This window comes from Vespa velutina, chromosome 24 (assembly GCF_912470025.1).
Source record: "Vespa velutina chromosome 24, iVesVel2.1, whole genome shotgun sequence".
Taxonomy (NCBI): Eukaryota; Metazoa; Arthropoda; class Insecta; order Hymenoptera; family Vespidae; genus Vespa; species Vespa velutina.
Window position 1 is genome coordinate 1,603,361 of NC_062211.1, and position 24,094 is coordinate 1,627,454.

At 33.0% G+C, this 24,094-nt stretch overlaps 1 protein-coding gene across 5 annotated transcripts in view; it reads left to right on the forward strand.

The window, feature by feature from the left end:
• The window catches only part of LOC124957102 (myosin-VIIa), a 44,526-nt gene extending 22,952 nt beyond the window's left edge, over positions 1-21,574 (forward strand). For 3 of the 5 annotated variants that reach the window (XM_047513795.1, XM_047513793.1, XM_047513796.1), the window contains 13 exons: positions 911-973; positions 9,990-10,242; positions 11,458-11,792; positions 11,912-13,298; positions 13,489-13,741; positions 14,377-14,412; positions 14,765-16,510; positions 16,658-16,847; positions 17,052-18,498; positions 18,607-18,890; positions 19,242-19,691; positions 19,889-20,222; positions 20,267-21,574. In XM_047513795.1, coding sequence (XP_047369751.1) covers positions 911-973; positions 9,990-10,242; positions 11,458-11,792; positions 11,912-13,298; positions 13,489-13,741; positions 14,377-14,412; positions 14,765-16,510; positions 16,658-16,847; positions 17,052-18,498; positions 18,607-18,890; positions 19,242-19,691; positions 19,889-20,116 — 6,672 coding nt within the window. In that variant the 3' untranslated portion in view covers positions 20,117-20,222; positions 20,267-21,574. Of the gene's footprint in view, positions 1-887; positions 974-9,989; positions 10,243-11,457; positions 11,793-11,911; positions 13,299-13,488; positions 13,742-14,376; positions 14,413-14,764; positions 16,511-16,657; positions 16,848-17,051; positions 18,499-18,606; positions 18,891-19,241; positions 19,692-19,888; positions 20,223-20,266 lie in introns of all 5 variants that reach the window. The other 2 variants (XM_047513797.1, XM_047513794.1) reach the window with 2 other exon arrangements.
• The last annotated feature ends 2,520 nt before the right edge of the window (positions 21,575-24,094 follow it).

A 24,094-nucleotide genomic window follows, 5' to 3' on the forward strand; every position in this document is an offset into this window, starting at 1 on the left:
AATTTTTACAATGACCTTTAAATCTTTCGGTTTTTAAAATCTTGCGACGTATATTGATCAATAAAAAAAAAAAAAAAAAAAAAAAAAAAAAAAAAAAAAAAAAAAAAAAAAAAAAAAAAAAAAAAAAAACAAGAAAAAAGAAAAATAAAAAAGAACGATACACCGAACAAATTAAAAATTTCATTGGTACGTATCTACTATTCTTTTTTATTCTTTCTTTTTCTTTTTCTTTTTTTTTTTTCCCCTTTCTTCTTCTTCTCTTTTTTTCCTTTCGATCGTGCTCGAAATATTTCATTTTTACGTTATACGTTCATAGAGTATCGTTCTGGGGGCTTTCGTCGTACCCCTAAAATGTCACAGAAGGGTAACCGTTATGGATATATTATCCCCTCCCCCTCCCCCCTACCTCTTCTCCTCTATTCTTAACTCGTACCATTCTCTGAGTCATCCCCCCAAATAACCATCGCACGTCTGACGTCATACCAAATCTAACTTGCATCCCTTATTCCCCAAGTTCCATACCACCCACACCACTTTGTTCATCGTTTTACTTAACATAAGTATATCTTTATCTTTATCCAGGGACTATAATCTCTCTCTCTCTCTCTCTCTCTCTCTCTCTCTCTCTCTCTCTCTCTCTCTCTCTCTCTCTCTCTCTCTCTCTATCTATCTATCTATCTATCTATCTCTTTGTCTACCTTAGGAACTTCTATTGATTTGACTCACTTAGGAACTTTTGGCCCGCCCTATGTAAATTGCATGAGTGTGTGTGTGTGTGTGTGTGTGTGTGTGTGTGTGTGTGTGTGTGTGTGTGTGTGTGTGTGTGCGTGCGCGCGCGCGCGCGGATGGGTGTAGATGTAAATGTGTCTATATATTCCTTAACATAGATCATTAAAATGGATTCACGCAGACATACACAGGATCCATACTCGTAGCTGTAAATCCCTACAAGGAGGTCGACTTTTATACGAACGTAAGTTTATCACAATGTTTATTATTATTATTATTAGTTTCTTTTTTTTTTTTCTTTTAATCCCTTTTTTTTTTTAATTTATTCAACATTATGACAGTCATTTTAACGATATCGAATGTAAATATCTGTTAAATTTAATCAGTGACATGGATTTAACGTTCGAGGTTATTCACGCATCGTTAAATATATTTCAGGACTTTAAACAAATGCATTTAAAAAATAATAATATTTTCTCGTGACGATGTAAATGCAAAAAAAATAATATTAATTAAATACGATTATGATAATAAATATAGAATTAAATAATTATGTATAATCGTTATCGAAGATATCGAATTAAATTTATTTTATGCGATATAAATTTATATCGTCGTGTGAAGAGAGGAGGGAGACGGGGTAAAGAATGCCGAATGTAAAAGATCACGTAAATCTCAGTCGCTGTTATTAATGATAAGTTATTATAAAATCGTTGACGGGATGATTAAAGTGGAGAGAAACAAAATAAAAAGAAAAAGATAAAAGAAACAGGAAATTTAATTTTAGGCAGGATTGATATAAAAAAAAATGTCTCGCGTATATATATATATATATATATGTACATGTATACGTCAATGCGAAATTATTTGTGCATTTCCGGTTTTAACAGACTACTATTAACCGGAAGTGTCGTCAAAGAATAGTAAATACAATGCCCGGATAGAAGTAAAGAAAATTGTTCCATAGTAAGTACTTATCAAGGTTATCGATCGTCGATCGATAAGCCGCTATAGATTCTTTTGTTATATCGTACAAAAAAATTATAATTATAGCATTTGCTTACGATCGTTATAATATTAATTGTTAGAGATAAATTTTCAACAGTAAAATTCCCTCCGAAGAAAGAAAAATGTATATGTATATATGAAAAAAATTTTCAAATTACTATAAAAATATTCTGGTTTTTTTTTTTTTTTTTTTTTTTTTTTTTTTTTTTTTTTTATAAGTAAAAAAGATTTTAGATCACGTTCGATAAAAAAAAAAGTAATGACCGATGAAAATAACTGTTAGATTGAAGAAAAGAAAAAAGAAAAAAAAAAAAGGAAGATCAATAAAGTTAGAAAAGAATTCAAGTATGTCGTTAGTGATATAAATAAGGACGGCCATTATCAATACGATATTATCGGAATAAAACGTTGACTGAAAACAGGAAACGGAAGCCGTGGTAAGTGCGTTCTTGTGACGATATGACGATACCGCGTATGTTGATTATGCGATTAATGTCTCTATGTCGCGATAGGACGGAACCTTGAGCAGTGAATTTTTACTATGGGAAAAGAAAAGAAAAAAAAAGAGATGCATTTCATTAGTAATCTTCTCTTTTGAATTTCAATCAATGTAGACAATTCTTTACGAATATACAATATACATATATATGTACATATATATATATATATATATATTAAGAACGGACATCTGTATGTACATTATTAATCAAATTACGAGTATGATCTATCACGTCATCCAGTTATCGCCATCCGGTAAGGGCAAAAAACAAAAAATAAAAAGGAAAAAGATAAGAGAAAAAAAGGATGCATTTTAAAGTGATGTTTGCGTGTCGACCGACTGTGCCCGAAGACGACGATTACGATGATGATAACCGAAAAGGATCGACTATGACGACGATAACGACAACCGAAAAGGACTGACGATAACGACTATGACGACGACCGAGAAGTATCGACTATGACGACGACCGAAAAGTACCGACTATGACGACGACAACTGAAAAGGACCAACGACTACGACTATGACGACGACCGGAAAGTACCTACTATGACGACGACTATGACGACTATGACGATATCCCAGAACGATATCCTGACGATAACCAAGAAAAATCGAAAAGAACCGAAGATGACGATGACGAAGACCAAAAAGGACGTCGTCATTGGTCTATTTGGGTCTCTCCTCTTCCTCTTTCTCTCTCTCTCTCTCTCTCTTTTTTAAAGACTCGTTTAATCTCTATTTCTGGCCACACGTGGTGCCTCGAACACACCAACGATAAGTTTGCAGCATTAACGTGGATACGATGTACATACGTATTTACGTATGTATTCATGCATGCATGCATGGATGCTTGCACGTATGCATGCATATATATATGTATGTATGTACTTAAAGTGGCATCAACTACTTGAGAGTACCCATGCTTCTGTGTCGCGTTAGGGTAGTATACCACAAGCACGTTCGTACAGCTTAGGGTTGAAAGAAGAATTTACTTCGGGATCGAGTGGCAGCCACTTTGTACCTAAATACGGTTCGTTGACAATCTCGTTGCACATAAAACGCATGCTCTCCTTAAGAGAAGGAGAGAGAGAGAGAGAGAGAGAGAGAGAGAGAGAGAGAGAAGAGCGTTCTCTCTCTCCCTTTCTCTTAAACGATAGAATCGATCTTCCTGCATCAGACAGAACTCATGGAAGCTTATTCATTCTATACTTTACTATTTCATTTATGAATTCTATAAATTTCAAAGGATCTTGATCTTATTAAAGTTTTGTATGATGTATTACTGTGAGGAAAAAAAGCCAAAATAAAAAAAAAAAAAAAAAAGAAGAGAAAAGGCAACGAAAAGAGAAGAGAAAAAAAGTGTCTATGAAGAAATTCGTAGATCCTTTTCTTTTTTACTTTTTTTTTTTTCTTTTTTCTTTTTTCTTTTTTTTATCTTCAAAGATAAATCGACCGACGTGAAAATGTTTCCAAGAAGGCCATTGAAAATGAAATGGCAACGTGACGTCTTTCACGTGACATGGAAAATATTCAAGCAAGAGAATTCGTTCTTCTCGTAAATTCTTTCGTGAGATAACGCGATAGGATATTGGAGGGGGAGGAGGATGGGGATGCGGGGAGGGGGAAAAAGAAGACGAGAAGAAGAAGAAAAAGAAGAAAAAAGAGAAAAGAAACGAACAAACAAACAAAAATAAAAAAAATATCAAACTGGAGATAAGCTTTTAGGAAGTTGAGGGAATTGGGGGAGACAGAGCGTGTAAAAGGGATGGAGGTGGTGTTGTGGTTGTTGGTGATAGTAAATGGATGGTGGGGAAATTGGAATGATTCCCGTTTAAACCCAAGTCCCTTTCTGAAGGTCAGCATAACGCAGAACGGACCAAGGGAGAATGAATGAATACGTTTCAAAGAGAGAGAGAGAGAGAGAGAGAGAGAGAGAGAGAGAGAGAGGGAGAGAGAGAGAGACAGAGACAGAGACAAAGATAGAAAAGAATTCGTTCTTGTTTTAAAGAGAGAAAGAAAGAGAGAGACGAGAGAGACGAAAAGGAGAAAAGGGCGGTAAAGAAGGGGGGGAGGGTGATGGAGGTGGTGTGCACGCCCCGCGTTATTGATCGGACTGTAGCTCGTTCACATTGGATTCGGAGTGTTCTTCCTCGTCCTCGTCCTCGTCGTCCTAGTCCTCATCCTCGTCCTCGTCATCCTCGTCTGCAACGTCGACGGCGATGGTGATGATGATGATGATGATAATGATGGTGGCGGTGGTGATGGTGGTTGTGATGACTGGTGTCAATGGTGGTGATGGTAGTGGTCGATGGTGGTAGCTGCGGGTTCACTGATATAAAGCCTTCAGATACTTTCTTTCATAGTCGTCCTTTTCTCTTTATCCCTCCCTCTCCCTCTCGTCCTCCCACCTCATCATTTCTATCTCTACTTCTTTCTTTCTATCTCTCATTGTCAGTTGCGCTCGTTCACAGACAACACGCGTGTACCACTTAACTAACTCCTCTTTTATCGTACGGAGTAATACTCAATCTTCCTCTTTTTTTTTTTTTTTTTTTTTTTCTTTTCTTTTCTTTTCTTTTTTTTTTCTGTTCTGTTTTGCCTCGCTAATGTTCGTCATAGAGTCCATCGTGTAGGAAAAACTATCACCGACGGCCCTCTTCACCACTCTAGAAGAATAATAAACGTCTAATGAAAGGAACATTTAGGTTTGACCTTAATTACTTGGATTTATTTAACTACGAGAGGTAGTTGATTAAACGTTTGGTAACATTAATCCTTTCGATTTTATTCGACGTTTTTTTTTTTTTTCTTTTTTTTTTTTTCTTTTTTTTTTTTTCTTCTTTTTATCACGAATCTATAATAATTCTATAATCCTATGGCGATTACTATCGTACCTCGTATTTTTTAGATTTATATCAAGATTTTTCGTTTACGTCAAATATTATGATTTTTATTATAGATACTCCTTCGATAAGGAAGTTTAATAAATATAATCAGACATGATGTCTCGTATTTAGAATTGATTAATTCGTTTAAAAAGAGCAAATGATTGATCGATACGAAGAAAAGCAAAATGCAATTTCCCGTTATCCGATGGATGGTGGAAAGAGAGAGTGAGAGGGGTAGCAAAGGTTAGAGGTAGGGGTAGGAATAGGGGTGTTGACCGCGTCGCGCGAATAACTCGTGATTTTGATTATTAGTTCTAGGATATCACCGATAATAGAGGAAATCTTTTCATTTCGATTCCGCAAACGTTTAACGCCATTGAATTAATTGAACTTTTCGTTTCGCAATCGATCAAAACGTTTATTATTAAATGTTTATTATTAAAGCGACAAATTTCAATTAATCATTCATCCTTTTTTTTTTTTAAAGATCCATTGATCATCTTTTTCAATAACGACAACAACAACAATAACAGTAACAACAAAATAGATGCAAAAAGAAATAAAAAACAAAAAGAATGATTTTTAAATAAAATTTTAAGTTCTTCGAGAGTGTCGTATCTGCAAACGCAAAAAATAGAAAAAAGAAAAAATTACTATCAATCTTGGTTCTAATAATCTTCTTAGATGTAAAAGATTTAAAAAGGATATTTTGAATGGTATTAGAAGAAAAAATAATATAATATGTTGAAAGAAAAATAATATTCAAGTTTTCGTAATTTTCTATAAATTTAATAATTATCTGAAAGATTGAAAGGAGATGTTCACTTGGTTTTTTTTTTTCTTTTTTCTTTTTTCCTTTTCTTTCTATCTCTCGCTCTCTTTTTTCTTTCTTTCTTTCTTTCTTCTTTAAAAATGTTAAACTGGATCATCGCGATCACTTCTAAATCTCTCAACCGATATGGTAATGAACACGATTTGACCCGATAAAGAAATGAACCGAGAAGTGGTGAACTCTCTCATTCTCTCTCTCTCTCTCTTTCTCTCTCACACACTCTCTCTCTCTCACTCTCTCACGTTCGATGTGTAAGCCTCGCAACCCCATTTCCTTCGTGTAATTTCCGCGTATCTCGACGTGTCATACTCGACGAGAAGAACGAGCTACAGCAGCAAAGAGACAGAGAGAAAGAGAAAAAGAAAAGAGAGAGAGAGAGAGAGAGAGAGAGAGAGACAGAGAGAGAAAAAGAGAGAGAAAAAGCTCATACTTCGGGACGATCCACTGTTTGCCAAGCTACGAGCCTCAACCTCTAAGCTCAAAGAGACTGATCGATCAGCATACCTAATTCATGATTAACAAGTGAGAATACATTTTTATCTTGAAATAGAACGATGAATCAAATCGTTTTTTTTCTTTTTCTTTCCTTTTTTTTTTCTTTCTTGTTTTCTATTTTCTTTCTTTTTTTTTTTTTTTTTCAAATCACAGAAATGAACAGATGATCGGTGAAGTATTGAAGTAAAAAAAAAAAAAAAAAAAAAAAAAAAAAAGAAAAAAAAGAAAGAAAGTACGAAGGAAAAAAAGAAATTAATCATCAATATTGAATTCGATCTTATAATATAAGATCGAATTCAGATGGATCATTTACTTTCTTTTTTTTTTTTTTTTTTTTTCTTTTTTTTTTTTTTTGTAATTTTTATAAATTTTAATGAGTTTATTTAATAGAACGTTGGATAATAATGTTAACGTGGATGCATCTCTCGATTTTTTCCATGAAAAAACGAGGAGGATAGTGTTATCGATGTGCTTTCAGAGCATCAACAGACTCACCACCTGGACGCATTAAAGGAATATATATATATATATATATATGTATGTATGTATATATACATATACTACATATTGTATGCACGCATGTTATTTTTAAACTCTCGTTTATTTTCCTTCGGATGATATCTACGGCCAGTAGCTCTCTCTCTCTCTCTCTCTCTCTCTCTCTCTCTCTCTCTCTCTCTCTCTCTCTCTCTCTCTCTCTCTCTCTCTCTCTCTCTCTCTCTCTCTTTCTCTCTTTCTCTTCTTCTTTGAAAGAGCTTATCCATAAGGGTCACGATAAAAATATACCCTCAAGATAATTTCCTTTCAAAAATAGACACACGAGATGAAAGAGTGATGTTTGATTAAAAAAAAAAAAAAAAAAGAGAAATGAAAAAAAAAGAAAGGAACAAAAAAAAAAAAAAAGAAAAAAAAAGAAAAGAACAAAGAAACAAAGCAAAACAGAACAAAAAGAGGAAGAAAAACAAAGGTAGTAAAGGAGATCCCCCTTTGGTGTTTTAAAAATATACAACGTCTAATCGTAAATTTAAATATATTAGGGTTGGATGGGGGGGTGGGATGGGAGAAGGAAGGGGAATTAAGGAGTCATCGATCTCTTCTTTCATTGCGTTATCGATTAATTGAAATAATGTCGATAATATATTTGATCAATTATTTTCTAATAATATCTATACTTTAATGCGTTTTAATTTTTTCGATTGTTTTTTTTCCCCCCGTATATATATATATATATATACGTACATAAACAATTGATAGTATCATTGATTTTCAATTGAAACAATTTTAAACTAATTTCTTATTTTATCCGATCACAAAAATACATAAGCGAAAGTTAAACATATATATATATATATATATGTGTGTGTGTGTGTGTGTATGTATATATACATATTATTATTTTTGACATTAGACATAGAATTTGTATATGTAAGACAAACAATTTTGTATATGTAAGACATTATAGTAATATTAGAAAAAAAAGGGGGGAAAAAAAAACACACACACACACAAAAACAAACAAGATGTTTACAACGATGAATATAGGTCAAAGATTTATATAACAATTTTCATAAGAAAATTCGTTAATGCTTATTCGAAATAAGTAAATTACAAGAATGTAATAATAACTTCGTAGAGAAGTTGTCTCGATCACGTATAATTGATGTTTAAAATCAGCTTTTGAAACTTTTGCCCCGTCTATCCCCCGTTCCTATATATATATATATAAATCAATTTTCGATGATCGATCGGAAAATCGGATCGATAAGTATCGATCAGATATTGAGTATTAGTTTTTAATCGATCTAGTTACCTATCGAAAAAGTTCCTTTTATGATTTAACGTACGTCACGATTAACAAATAGAGAGAGAGAGAGAGAGAGAGGGAGAGAGAATGGGAGAATGAGAGGGAGAGAGAGAGAGAGAGAGAGAGAGAGTTGTTCGCGTCTGACACAAAACTGGGTTGCTCTACTTCGAAGCGAGCAAGCAAGCAAGCAAGCAAGCAAGCAAGCAAGCAAGCAAGCAAGCAAGCTAAACTCTCCTCTCCACACCTAATAGGAAGAGAGGAAATGGCGTAGGGGGAGTGTTCTGAGAGACCGCATTTTCTGTGGGACGGTTTGCTTACATAGATAACGTATGTATGTATGTATGTATGTATGTATGTATGTATGTATGTATCAATGTATCCGGTGTAAATCGAAGCTAAATGCAAGCTCGTAACATTTTAGTAAATCTAATGGTATTAAGAGTTCGGAAAGTTAGGTTCTAACAATTTAGTATCGCTAATTTTTATCGGCGTTTGGAGAAAAGAACGAAGAGGGGGAAGAAGAAAAGAAAAATAGGGGGCTGGAGGGTGGATACGGTTAAAAAAAAACCGCAATCCAATCGAATATCCGTAGGTTATATAAATTTTGCTTCTAATTCGTATCTTGTTTCTTTTCTTTTCTTTTCTTTTCTTTTCTTTTCTTTTCTTTTTTTTGTCTCTTTTTATTTCTCTCTATCTCTCTCTCTCTTTTTTATTTTTTTATCTTACAAATTTCTTACCCCTTAATTAATCTTCTGATTTAATTTCCAATTACATACGTAGCTTCTTGTTAATAAAAAAAAATATATATATATTAACTCTTTATTTTATATATCATAATAATAATAATAATAATAATAATAATAATAATTTATATAGTTGTGATGATTCATACATGAAAATGAGTTTGAAACAATCTTTTGATTTTATTTCCAAGTATAATACATAGCTTCTCGTTAACAAGAAATATACATAAAACCTACAAATCAACTCGTATATACAGATATTTGCATACGCGCGCATACATACAAATGTACATATATATATATATACATACATACATACATACATATGTATGTATGGAGAGTACCGTTCCCGTGGGAGTTAGCCTACAAACTAAAAGGGGATCAGTGAAACTTGCTCGTAAATATCGTAGCTTCTACATACGTCATCGGATCGCGTTGCAATTAATCGGCTTAACAAGAGAGTAGCATGTATGTAAAACCCTCTCAACGTAGTCGTGTAGTTGTAATCGTAGTTATACTCATCGTAGTTGTGTCGTTTACCCTCTTTTACGAATCCGTTTGTTATCGAGGAATCATCACGGATACGTTTATACGTCGATTACAGACACACACCTACGTTAAAAATATGAATAAAAAATTAAGCCGAAATGAAAAAGATAAAAATTGATCATCGATCATTCACAAATTGATTCCATAGATCGTCGAAATAAATAAATCGATTGGATTTTTTTTTCTTTCTTTCTTTCTTTTTTTCATTAGATATAAGAGGGAAAAAAAAAAAAAGAAAAAGAAATCGTCAGACGACGATTTATGGAATGAAAAAAAAAGTAGAAAAAAGAATGAATTTTTATTGAGAATAAAAATGAATAAAGATGAATAAAAATGAATAATAATTTCTCTCTTTCTCTCTCTCTCTCTCTCTCTCTCTCATTGGTATATAAACAAACAAACGGACTTTGTATATTTGATTTGTTGAACAATTTTATAGGAATACGTGAGCCGTTATCATGGACAGAAAATGGGTGCACTCGAGCCGCATGTTTTCGCATTGGCCGAGGCAGCATACAGATCCCTTCAAGATACGAAAAGCAATCAATCCTGCGTTATATCTGGCGAGAGCGGCGCCGGAAAAACCGAAACAACGAAATTCATCTTGCAGTATTTATGTTCGGTTACTAGCAACGTCGACACGTGGGTGGAACAACAGATATTGGAAGCCAATACGATTCTCGAAGCTTTCGGTAATTATTGTTATATTGATTGATACGAATTTTTTTTTTTTTTTTTTTTTTTTTTTTTTTTTTTTTTCTTCTCTTTTCTTTTCTTTTTTTCGCTTGTCTCGTTTTTCACATCGATCAATCGAATTAAAGGTGTTTCTATGGTGATTTAAAAAAAAAAAAAAAAAAATAAATACAAAGTTAATCGCACCATGTCTTTTTCTAAATCATAATAACCCGAAAGAACAGTTTACAAATTTGAAACTTTTGAGATAACCCTGAGAGAGGGGGATATCTTGAAAAATGGGAACGATCGGATTTTTCAAGTGCATTTTCTTATTGACGATAACAAAATCTCTCTACAAAAAAAAAAAAAAAAAAAAAAAAAAAGAAGAAAAAAAACCAACAATAATATTTCTTATTTAACATTGCAATTTTTCGTTTAAATTTTTCTCATTTTTCATGGGATATAAAATTTTTGTCAATATATTCTATTATAAATATTACGCACGAAAGTCATTTGAAATGAATGAAAGGAACCGCGGATGATTTCGCCATCCGTTCCCCTCTCCTGCCTCCCCCCTCCCGTCCATCGTCGTCGCATTTCATTCTCATTGACTGTGCAATGGTATCCTTGGCAATGTCACATTTCAAATGAAAAGGCAGGATTCACAGTGGTCGGAGTCAAGGACGAACGTGGTAATTCAGGTGTAAAATGCAGTAGCGAGGGGTAGAATCTGGGTCATGGGGGAAAAAAGGGGAGGATTAATAAGAATCGTAATGTACTCTTCGACATTGCGATATATCGAACGATGCCTTGAATATTTAAGATGATTTCTTTTTCTTTTTCTTTTTTTTTTTTCTTTCTTCTTCTTCTTTTGTATCCACGATGGCCCACCCCGCCCCCTTTCCCTCCGTCCCTATTACATTAATATTACAATAATAAAATACCGGGGAAAAGCCCAGCTGGGCTCAGAAAAGCCGATCTGAGTCCCAACCTGCAAGGTGGGCCTTGTAGTTTTATAGTAGTCTGAAGAAAAGTCGCAAAAGCACAACAAAAACCAAAAAAAAAAAAAAAAAGAAATGAAAAAATTAATTGAAAAATTTACGAATGTTAATACGATCCTCGAAATAATCTGATTTTCTTTTTTTCTAAAACTTAATTGTCCCGCTTTAAGACAATTTTTATATTTTATTATTATTATTGAATAATGCATTATTGATATCGCGTGTTAACAGGTAATGCAAAGACCGTACGTAACGACAACAGTTCGAGATTCGGAAAATTCATGCAAGTTTGTTTCGATAGTAAATGGATGATAAAGGGTTGCATTATACAGGATTATTTATTAGAACAAAGTCGTATTACATTTCAAAGTCCCGGAGAACGTAATTATCATGTACTTTATCAATTGGTCGAAGCTGGCACAAGGGATAAGGAATTTGCCGAACAGTACAAGCTTATGCCGGCTATCCATTATAAATATCTTAATCAGTCTGGTTGCGTTAAAATTGGTGGTATATCGGACTCGAAGAAACTCGATGCATTAAGGTTGGCTTTTAATGTTTTACAGGTGAGATTATTATCATTTATTTTTTAGATTATAAGAGAGATTTGTAATTTAATATGATTGTGATACATACATACATATATATATATAGTTTTAATGAAATGTAAATCAATTTTTAACAGGTTGCACCAGAAATGTGCGAAGGAATATTCCGTGTATTATCGGCGATCTTATGGTTGGGTAATTTGAATTTCGAAGATGTAGATGGCGAAAAATGTGAATTGAGGGAAGAGGATGACGACATAATTGAAACGGTAGCGCCATTGTTAGGTCTTCAAATTGAGGATCTAAGAAAGGTTGTATTGATACGTCAGATCAACGTACGTGGTAACATAACCGAGATACCACTTAAGGTGCAAGAAGCCAAAGAAAATCGACACGCTATGGCAAAGGCTTTATATTCACGAACATTTGCCTGGCTTATAAATCATATAAATAATTGTACGAATCCAGGACAGGACAGTTCAAGATTTCTCGGTGTATTAGATATATTTGGGTTTGAAAATTTCTCTGTAAATAGTTTCGAACAATTATGTATTAATTATACCAACGAGAAGTTACATAAGTTTTTCAATCATTATGTTTTTGCATTGGAACAAGAATTATATCGTCAAGAGGAGATACAATATTCTCATATAACATTCACCGACAATACCATGTGTTTGGAATTGATCGAGAAACCACCTAGATGCGTTTTAAAATTATTGACCGAACAATGCCATATGCCAAAGGGTTCAGATCTCGCGTATTTAACTAATTTACACGCGGAATTTGAGAATCATTCGTGTTACGTTAAGGGTGACGATCGTCGGAGATGGGAAAAAGAATTTGGTGTAAGGCATTATGCCGGTTGCGTTACATATACCGTTGAAGGTTTCGTCGAAAAGAACAGGGACGTACAGCAGGATGTATTTTTTGATTTTATGTCAAGGAGTACTAATGAATTTGTCCAAGAGATAACCGTTTATCAGGATCTCTTAGGATGTACAGTGGCCCGTGCAACTGGCAATGCAGCCGCGACCATGTCTCGCGGTACATCAAAGGGCAAACCTACGTTATGCGATTCCTTTCGACATCAATTACAGGCATTAGTGGACGTATTACAAGCAACTACACCTTGGTACGCGCGTTGCATCAAACCCAATATGGAAAAAGTATCGAATCATTATGACGAAAAACTTGTACTCGATCAACTCAAATATCTAGGAATGTTGGATATTATTCGTATAAGAAAAGAAGGTTTCCCTATACATATGGGATTTCACGATTTCGTAGCTAGATATCGATGTCTTGATAAAGGAAGGAATTTATTGTCCCGTGACGATAGGGAAGCTGTTAGATCATTGATAAGTAGCCAAGGTATACCGGAAACTGAATGGCAAATTGGTAGAACCAAAGTATTCCTTAGGAGTTATGTACACGAACCATTGGAAGATTCGAGGAATCAGATGGTCAGTAGTAATGCCCTGATGATACAAAAAATTTGGAGAGGCTACATAGTACGAAAGGGTATATATATATCTCTCTCTCTCTCTCTCTCTTTATGTATATATATATATATTTTGTTGTTGTTGTTTATTTTTCTAATTTAAAAATTTCTTCGATAAGTACTATTTGTTATTTAATTTTGCTATCGGTAATAATGGTTTATTTCTTTTCGAATTTTTTTTTTTTTTTTTTTTTTTTTTTTTTTTTCTAGAATACAAAAAGATTCGTGAGGCAGCGTTGAAGGTCCAACACGCTTACAGAGGCTGGAAATTGCGTATAATATTTATTCGTAAACGTAGAGCCGCCATTATTATACAGAGCCATTTGCGAGGTGTTTTCGCCAGGGAAGTAGCTGCGGCATTGCGCGAAATGAGACGCGTGGATGAAGAAATGAGAAAGAGAGAGAGATTGGAGGAAGAAAGAAGATTAATGGAGGACAAGAAAGCATTGGAGGAAAGTCAAAGGTATTTTATAAACATTATTGTCTATATGAAAAATGTACGGACGGTGAACGATATGAAATTTGTTCGTCTATATGCATGATATAGTTTGGTGTACAGGGTGATCCATTAAAATGAAAATGCGTATCATGTGGATTAAATGTGATGACGTTATAGATTATATTAAAAATCTTCAAATGGATTGAAAAGTAATTAATTGAAATTTAAAAATTCATAATTATCCCCTTTCTTTCGAAATTTTTCGCAGGCTTAGTAGTTAGACTTGTAGTTTGACGATTTGGGAAAAAAAAAAAAAAAAAAAAAAACAAAAAGAAAGAAAATAAAAAAAGTTATTAGCCTAACAAGTCTCGAATGAAGAGCTAATTGATTATTTAAAAATTTTTTAAATTAGATAAATTTTCATCCATTCTGTATTCTCTCTCAAAAAAAAAAAAGAAAGAAAAAAAAGAAAAAGAAATGATTTCTAAGATTATAAATACTTTTCTATGGAATATTAAACTATCACAAATTGTTTCGAACATAATTGACAAGTAGTAAGAGCACCCTGTACTAACGGTAGCCTTACATTCGTCTGGGAATAATTGATAAATAGAGCAGTCGACGATACGTTAATAGTATTTCGTTTGTGTCTCTTATAGCGCGCAGTACAATGGTATTGTTGGAATGGAACCAGGGTAAGTTCGTCAAAAAAATATTGCTGACGAATAAACGACCCTTTGATGCATGCATATTATAATAATGCGAAAGTGAGCATGTCAGTGTATGAATGTATCATATACATATATATATATATATATATATATATATATGTATATGCATCACCTATTATCAGATATTTGTTTCTGATCAATAATGTGATGTGGCAATATCAATTGGCAAATCAAATTAGCTTTTGCTTTTTTCTCGTTTATTTATTTATTTTTCTTTTTAACGAAGCGTTTGAAATTAAAAAAAAAAAAAAAAGACAAAAACAAAAAAAAGAATCTCCGAAGATATTTCTATTAATTGACATTATTACATTTTCAGAAAAGCACAAGAGGAGATAGCTACATTGACCCAAATGGCAGAACAAATGAATTCAAAGATAGCGGCGTCTGATTTGCAGTCGGTCGATTTGGACAATTTATTTTCCTTTTTATCGGATGTTCAATCGACAAAAAGCAATCAGATAATTGAGGAAATCGGCGAACAGATGGATAACCTCGTAGAAGATTTGGACGTTGAATTGGAAACGGTGATACAGCAGGAGATGGAAATGAATTCGAAAGTCGAATCGAAAATGAATACGCCTAATGGCCAAGACATTACACCAGTACAACAGGCACAACGAATAGGTGGAAGTACGGGAAAATTGGGTCAACCGAGTTTACCAGAACCAACCGAGCCACCGCCACCACCACCACCACCTATTCCTCCGTTGGCATTGAATGGTGATTCCTCGGGTGATAATGGAGAACCCATATATGAATCTGTTTTACCGCGAGAAGAGAATGGGCCTAGTAGTCCCATTATGATCAATGGTAGCTCGGGACAAATGAACGGTGACTCTTGTGGGTCTCCACCACCAGTGCCGATTAATAAAGTGAAGGAACAACTAGCTGGTAGTCCCCCGTCGTTAACAGAATCGCTAAATTCCAATGGTCATCATTTACATCACAATCATCATCATCATCATCATCATCATCAAACGCAAGTACCTCAAACCCAACAAAATGGTCACGATCAGCAACAACATCAGCCGTTGCAGGGACAGCAACAGCAACAGCAACAACAACAACAACAGCAGCAGCAACAGCAGCAACAACAACAACAACACCAGCAGCAACAACAACAACAACAACAACAGCAACAATCGCAAGTACCTCAGCCGCCTATCGAAAGGGAACAGAGAAGGAAATGTAGGGTGGAACGTAAATTGCAAGAGCTTGAGGATAAAAGGGAGCAAGATATCGAAACTACGTATCACGATATCGTTGAGTTTGCTCAAAATTATTTCAATAGCCATGAGAGATCACCGGAAGGAACTATAATGGCTACGCTAACGAGAAAATCGCGTGGGAAAAGTGTCGAATATATACCAAAATACGAAATGGTTACCTATTACAAAGGATCTAGTATACCAAATTCTCATATTCATATGTATGATCCAGATAACGTTAACGTTGCCTGTTCAGTATTCAGGGATTTATGTAAATATATTCGTGGGGAGATGAAACTTGATTTAGAAATAGCAACTATACAAAGTATCATCGGATATGGTATAGAAAGGGAAGAATTAAGGGATGAGATATTTGTACAGTGTATGCGACAAGCAACTAATAATCCTAATCCCGAATGGGCCGAACGCGTATGGTTGTTACTCTGTTTGGCAATCGTAGCATTTCAACCTAGCAAATTGCTTTATAAATATTTCGTTTCATTTCTTCGAAAGAATTTAGTATTGGAGGGTAAACTTAGACAATACGTGCAATGGTGCATCGACAATTGCAAGAATACAAAGGTATCTTGCAGACAATATCCACCCTCGACCGTAGAGATTGCTGCGATGAGGCGATTGGGTACGATCGTATGCCGATTCTTTTTTCTCGATGGTAGAACAAAAGCTATAGACGTACATCCAACCGATACCGCAGCCGATGCCGTAGCCAAATTAGCCGATAAATTGGGCCTTAGATCGTTAGAAGGTTGGGCCATTTATCAAAGCAGGCCGGACGGTGAGGAACATGTCAGAGCGCATGATTATTTATACGATGTGATAGCCGCGTGGGAAATGTAAGTATTTTCAATTGTTCAAATAAGATAATTGTAACGAATTAATTCATTGCAACCTGTTTGTACTTATATTATTTTTCTTTTTTTGTTCTTCATCTCCCTCCCCATTTTTGGCTAATCGTGATCATAATTCGACATCTTTCATAGGAAGCAATGTAAATTGAATACATCTCAATCAACGTTTTCGACGTTACGACGCGGAAATAATGCAACTCTGGGAAGCGGTGACAATCGTTTCGTATTTAAACGTCGACTCTTCCGTAACACGCGAGAGATCTCGCAAGATCCTGTAGAAGTGAATATGCTTTATGCTCAAGCTGTATATAATGTTGTTAAGGTATGACGATCCCCAGTTTTTTTTTTCTTTTTTTTTTTTTTTTTTTTTTTTTTTTTTTTTTTTTTTTGCCAAACGTAAAACGAATCTTTATAAACGTTGAATTTTAATGTATCCTCATAAATTGTATTTGTATTTTTTCTTTTCTTTTCTTTCCTTCTTTCTTTCTTTCTTTCTTTCTTTCTTTCTTTCTTTTTTTTTTTTTAGTGCGACGATTTTCCAGTATCAGAGAAAGTAGCTTTACAATTGGCAGGATTGCAAGCTCAGGTAGCATTGGGCGATCCAAAGGATAACGACAGATTAGATTATTATAGCGAGGTCGACAGCTTTTTGCCATATAGAATAAGTCGGGCTCGTGGTGATGACGTTTGGGTACCGATAATAGCACAAGCTCATAGACAATACGGAGCTGGTCGAAAGGAATTAGCAGCTAAAGTATTATATCTATCTTGTGTAATGCAATATCCGTTATATGGTACGACGATGTTCAATGTTACGTATCGAGGATATTGGTCCTATGGAAATCAATTGATACTTGGTATTAATTGCGACGGTTTAATGTTGATCAAGCCAGACGATAAATTTGTATTGTCGGAATATCGTTATCAGGATGTTGAAAGTATAATGTTGGATCCAAGTGATTCCTTTATAACGATCTCCTTGTTACGACACAATCCTGATAGTTCGCACAAGTGTTTTGTATTTGAGACAGCGCAAAAAAATGAAATAGGAAGTTTGATCGTAAGTTATTGTCCCGCTTTAGCAGGATGGATTACGGAGAATGAAGTTCCTACGAAAAAATTCAAGGGTATAACAAATGAGGATCGTATTAGGCTTTATCATAATTTGGTCAATTGCCGACGAACATTGGTTGATGGTGAAATATTGAGAAAACCACAGGATTCCGGTGGTGGTTTTTTAAGGAATACATTGAGAAGATTATCGAAGCATAGAATCGAAAAGTTACGACAAGAACACGGTAGTGCTACGGATCATGGTGAAACCTACAAAGGTTTTCCTTATGCTTATTGGGCCTTTAGTAGACAGCCTATACCACAGAGCCTTTCGAAATTGCCCGATCCGGACGAACAAATGGCCCTTAGCGTCTTCCAATTGATCTTAACTTATGCCGGTTTAGGACAAAATGGTGATACCGTTCGTAGAGTCGAAGACGAACACGTCAATCTAATACAGACCGTTATGGAAAGGTGTATTAGAAAGGAAAATCTTTTAGGAGAATTGTATTTGCAATTGATCAAACAAACGACCGATCATCCCGATCCAAATAGTCGTGTTAATCTCAGGCATTGGGCGTTACTCTCATTGGCTTGTTCGGTTATTCTACCACCCCAAAAGAATATTAGAAAATATCTTATTGCTCATTTGAAACGGTGCTCAAGCGATTACGTCACGGAGGAAGGTAAATATGCCAGATTTGCCGAGAAATGTCTTTACAAAACTCAAGGTACTAGAAGAAGACAATGGCCACCTAGCAGAGAGGAGATCATGTGTACGATCAATCGTAGACCAATATATGCTAGATTCCATTTCATGGATGGACAATATCATGCCGTTGAATTTCATCCGTCCGCTACTGCCAGAGACGTAATGGAAATAATTAAGGCTAAAATTGGCCTCGAGGAGACAGCCATGGGTATATAATTTACAAGACAATAGATCAATATTTAAATGTTATTATTTTATAAGAAATAATATTAATTATTATTATTATTATTATTATTATCATTATTATTATACTTAGGTTATGCCATTTATGAGGTATTAGGACCGACCGAACGTGCCCTTATTCCCGAAGAAAAAATAGCAGACGTAATGTCTAAATGGGAACGATATAGAACGGCCAGTGCATCTCAGCAAGGTCAACAGCCTCAGAGGAAACACGCACATCACTTTTTCTTATTCAAAAAACATTTGTTCCTCGATCAATATATGAATCTCAATGATCCCGTGGAAAAGGAATTACTTTATCATCAAGTGCTTCACGATCTTCGCGCTGATCGCTTTCCAATTACCGAGAAGGAAGCCGTAAATATATTACAGTTTCTTTTTTTTTCCCCCCTTCTTAAAAATAATAATCCTTTTTTTTTCTTTTCTTTTTTTTTTTTTTTTTTTTTGTCCTTTGATATAATCCAAAAATCGAGTATTTTATATAAATAAACGATCAGTATTTGCGATACTATATATTCATATCTCAATTTCACGATGCTTAATTATTTATTTATACTGCAGACTTTTATCGCGTATTGATATTTTCTTATAAATATTCTTATTTTCCTCGTGCATTTTTTCTAGAAAGAAAAAAAAAAAAGAAAGAAAAAGAAGAAAATTGTATTATTCAAACGTTATCCATCCTAATAAAGAATTTCTTCTTTGCAGATAATGCTAACAGCTTTGCAAGCACAATTGGAATTAGGTGATTGTCACGATGGACTTGCCGAACAAGAATATAGAACAATATCGAGTCACTGCCTACCATCAAGATTAGTACCTACTGTTTGCATAGAAGGAGTACTTCAGCATCATCAATCATTACGCGGAATGACACCGCCAGAAGCCAAAAAAGCCTTTTTAAATTTAATACAATCGTGGCCGTTACACAGGGCGACGATCTTCGACGTGATGCAATCGTTCACATCGAATTGGCCACGAGTACTTTGGCTTGCAGTCGATCAATTAGGACTTCATTTGCTTGAACATCGTTCGAGGAATACACTTTGTACTTACGAATACAGTAGTATTCTCAGTTACAATCCGGCAGTCAGTAGCTTCATGATTATCACCTGTACCGATAAAAAACAGAGCAAGGTTATATTGACAACTTCGCAGGTAATTATCAAGGAGATGATTCATCTCGATTATAAGATTAAAAAAAAAAAAAAAAAAAAAAAAAAAAAAAAAAAAACAGGAGAATATATCCTAATTAAATTTGACTTTATTTTTGTTTTGTTTTGTCTTATTTTTGTTTTGTCTTGTTTTGTTTTATTTTATTTTATTTTATTTTATTTCGTTTTCTTTTATTTTAGGCACACCAAATAGCTAATTTAATACGGGAATACATAGAGGTGTTGCAATCACCTCCGGAAATACCAAAGAGAGAATCAGCGATAGCCCAAACAATTGCTCAGCAACAATATCAACAAAATACTGTGAATCTTCCGGGCAATAATGCCACTACTACTACAGGTCGAAAGTCACGGCCAGCTTCGATGTTACACAGAGGTGCACCGGTGATACAATCTCAAGCTAGCTAGAATGTTATTATTCATTTTATGACAATTCATTATGGATGGACAATTTTTCGAGGAAGCAACTTTCAATCAATTTATTTTATCTAAGGGGACTGGAAAATCGAAAATGATATATATATATATATATATATATATATATATATATATATATATATATATATATATATATATGTTGTCTTTTTATTTAACGAAAGATAGAAATATTACTATGAACTTTCGTTGTCAAAGTGCCATAAGTTTGGTAACGTTATTAACAATAATCATTGTTACGTTACGCGTTGGTAGTGCACCGCCCATAATGTGCCCGGACCAAATACGTATTTTCCTTTTTTTATACACACACACACACACACACACACACACACAAACACATAGACAGACACATACACATGTATACAAGGATAAAAGGAGGGGGACTCAAAAGTCCCTAGATGATTTAAAAAAAAAAAAAAATATCGATTATAACGTTATACGGGACTATTCGTTAAGCTTCTAACTTAATTAAGATTAACTGCTATAAAAAGTTTTACGATCTAAACGAAAGTAAAAGAAACGAGTAGGAAAAAAAAAACGGAAAGAAAAGAAGGAAAATTAATCGAAAAATTTGTATAATCATCCAAGGATTTTTGTCGAGTCCAATCTATCCCCCATTTCGATTCTCTCCAGCTTTTATAAAAAAAAAAAAAGAAAAAAAAAATGTCGATGCGATTACTTCTACTTCGATCGCGTCGATCGAATATTGTCCTCTGTTATTCTTTCGGTGCATATTCGACGATAGAGAAAAAAAAAAATGTATTATCCCGAACGCATTAATCAGGGATTCCATGTAATTTATTATAATAATGTGTCCTCTTAACGACGATTATTAGTTTTAAAAGCGTGATTAGTCTGCGAACTTCTTTTTTTTTCTCTCTTTTTTTTTTTCTTTTTCTTTTTCTTTTTCTTTTTTTTTGTCGAGGCCTACGTATTATTATAGGAAACGCGATATATATAAAAAGAGAGAGAGAGAGAGAGAGAGAGAGAGAGAGAGAGAGAGAGAGAGAGCAAAATGAAAATGAATACTTTCTTCCGATATTTATTCAATTTAGATTTAATAATCATCTTAATCCTGTGAGGGAAGAACGGAGACATCATCATCAGGATATTTATTAGCATTACCGCCGGCGGAATATAGGAATATATAGCGTGACAACTATTATACGAATAAAAAATTAACTTAACTGCCATGTTGACGATGAGAAAAGAGAGAGAAAATTAAAAAAAGAAAAAAAAATAAATAAAATAAAAGGAAAAGAAAAAAAAAAAGAAATAATAAAACAGAAAAAAAAAGAAACCAGAAAGATAGAAAAGGAACCAAGGAAATATTTATCACGTATAAATGAAATTGACTCGATGATTTAATAAAATGATAATCAAGTGATAATAAAGTGTGATCAAGTCATATATATATATATATATATGTATATTTTTTTTTTTCTTTTTTTTTTCTTTTTGTTGAGATCTATACGTATATGTATTTTTCAATATTTTTCACTTGACTCATTCAAAAATTATATGTACTTTCCTATAATCATTATAGGACAAATAGAAAAGTGATTATCATTAATAAATATATTTATTTTTGCAAAAAAAAAAAAAAGAAAAAAAGTCCCATGTAATATGTAAAATTTTCAAGATAATAATTTAATAAATGTCCTTTGAAATAATTGTTTATACCTATTTGAAATGAAAATTCTTTGAAATTAATAAAATGTCCTTTAAAATAATTAATTATATTTTGAAATGAAAAAATTCTTTAAAATTAAATATTTAAAGAATTATTTAAAAAATTATAAATTATTTAAAATTAAATATTTTAATTTTAAGATATATCTAAAATCGACTTAGATCACACTTTTTTAATTATCATGGCTCATGTATAAGAGAAAGAGAAAGAGAGAGAGAGAGAGAGAGAGAGAGAGAGAGAGAGAGAGAGAGAGAGAGATGGATAGAAAAAATGGAAAAAAGGGAGGTCTATATCAAAGACTTTAAAATGTTTACAATATATAAATATTACACTGAAATTTAATCATACGCGTCAGAGAGAACACACACTTGCCTTCTTTACAAGTATATAACACATACATACATCCTTTTCAAAAGTTTTTGATAAAGATTTTTGCTAATCCGTGTATCGTATCTATTTAAACGAGAAAGGAGGGGAACACACACAGACACACACTAACACACGCACAAACATTTTTTTATCACACCGGTCACGATCGATCTGTTTATCGTAATAGTTCAAAAATAAAAAAAAAAAAAAAAAAAAAAAAAAAAAAAAACGAAAGATAAAAATGTAAGAGTAATGAACATTTAAAAGAAAGAACAAAAAAAAAAATAAAAAAGAATAAGAAGAAGTAAAGTCGATCGTTGTATCGTTCTTTTTTTTTTTTTTATTTATTTATTTATTTATTTTTTTTATTTTTTTTATTTTTTTAATCATCATCGCGAAGACCAATCACACAGGAAGAATTTTTATATATTAATAATAATAATAATAATAATAATAATAATAATAATAATAATAATAATAAAAATAAAAAGATAGTAAAAAGTTATACCGATAAGGATTTATCGATGGATAGCCATATAGATCATCGATATCGCATGGCATTTGTATTTACTTTTTTTTTTTTTTTTTTTTTCTTTTTTTTTTTAATTCGTCTTTTAAACACTTTCGGATAATCGTGTCGGTTTTGACAATATCAAAAAGCAAACGTATACATACATAGATATATATATATATATATATATATATATATACACATACACATACATATATACACATACACATACGCAAACACACGTAAACTTTTATTACTATATCCATATCCTATCTCCGATGATTTATAGATAAATATTTCCCCATTTTTTACGGACAATATTTTACATCAACAAGCTGTTGTTAACGCTTTCTTCGTCAGATATACGCATTATTCGCATTCTACTATTCAAATAAAATTAATAAGTAATAAAGAGAGAGAGAGAGAGAGAGAGAGAGAGAGAGAGAGAGAAACGTAAAAGAGGAGAGAGAAAGAAAAAAAAAAAAAAAAAAAAAAAAGAAGAAAAAAGAGAAAAAAAAATGAAATTTTAAGTAAGACGGACGAGATTGAACTGTTCATCGAAATTTCGACGCGATCTTATCGATCGAATAATGTCAGACAAAAGAAAGAAAGAAAGAAAGAAAAAAGAAAAAGAAAGAAAGAAAAAAAATTGCGTCCAAAAGAAAATAATCAATTTCACATTTCTCGAACCGATCGATATATATATATATATATATATATATATATATATATACAAATAAATATATGATTACATAATATATATATATATATATATATCGCATGTAAATAAAAGCGTAACGTTTAATAGTTAAATATTATTATTATTACTATTATTACTATTATTATTATTATTATTATTATTATTATTATTATTATTATTATTATTATTATTATTATTATTAATAATAATTGAAATAAATATTTCGATGCCTTGCGCGGCCGCTTTTAACGCGAGTTCGATTGATTGATAATCTTTTTTTTTCCCCCCTCTTGATTGAGACGAGTGAAAAAAGGTGGGAAAGAAAAAAAAGAGAAGAAAAAGAAAAAGAAAAAAAAAAAAAAAAGAAAAAAGGAAATGAAACGGCGGAAAAAGAAAAAGAGAAAAGATCCGTAAAACTTAATGAAAGACACGGTCCAAATTTCTTTCGTTTTTTCTTTCCGGCATGTTTTTTTTTTCTTTTTTTTTTTTTCTCTCTTTCCTTTCCCTTCTTCTTTCTTCTTTCTTTCTCATTTTCTCTTTGTTTCGCCATAAACATTTCGTCGATCGTAATAATTAATTAATAATCTCGGATGATAATTTTTTTCATAACGATTATACGACAAAATAATTTATATACCTAATGGGATTTGATTAATAATTATAGAATGAAGGAAA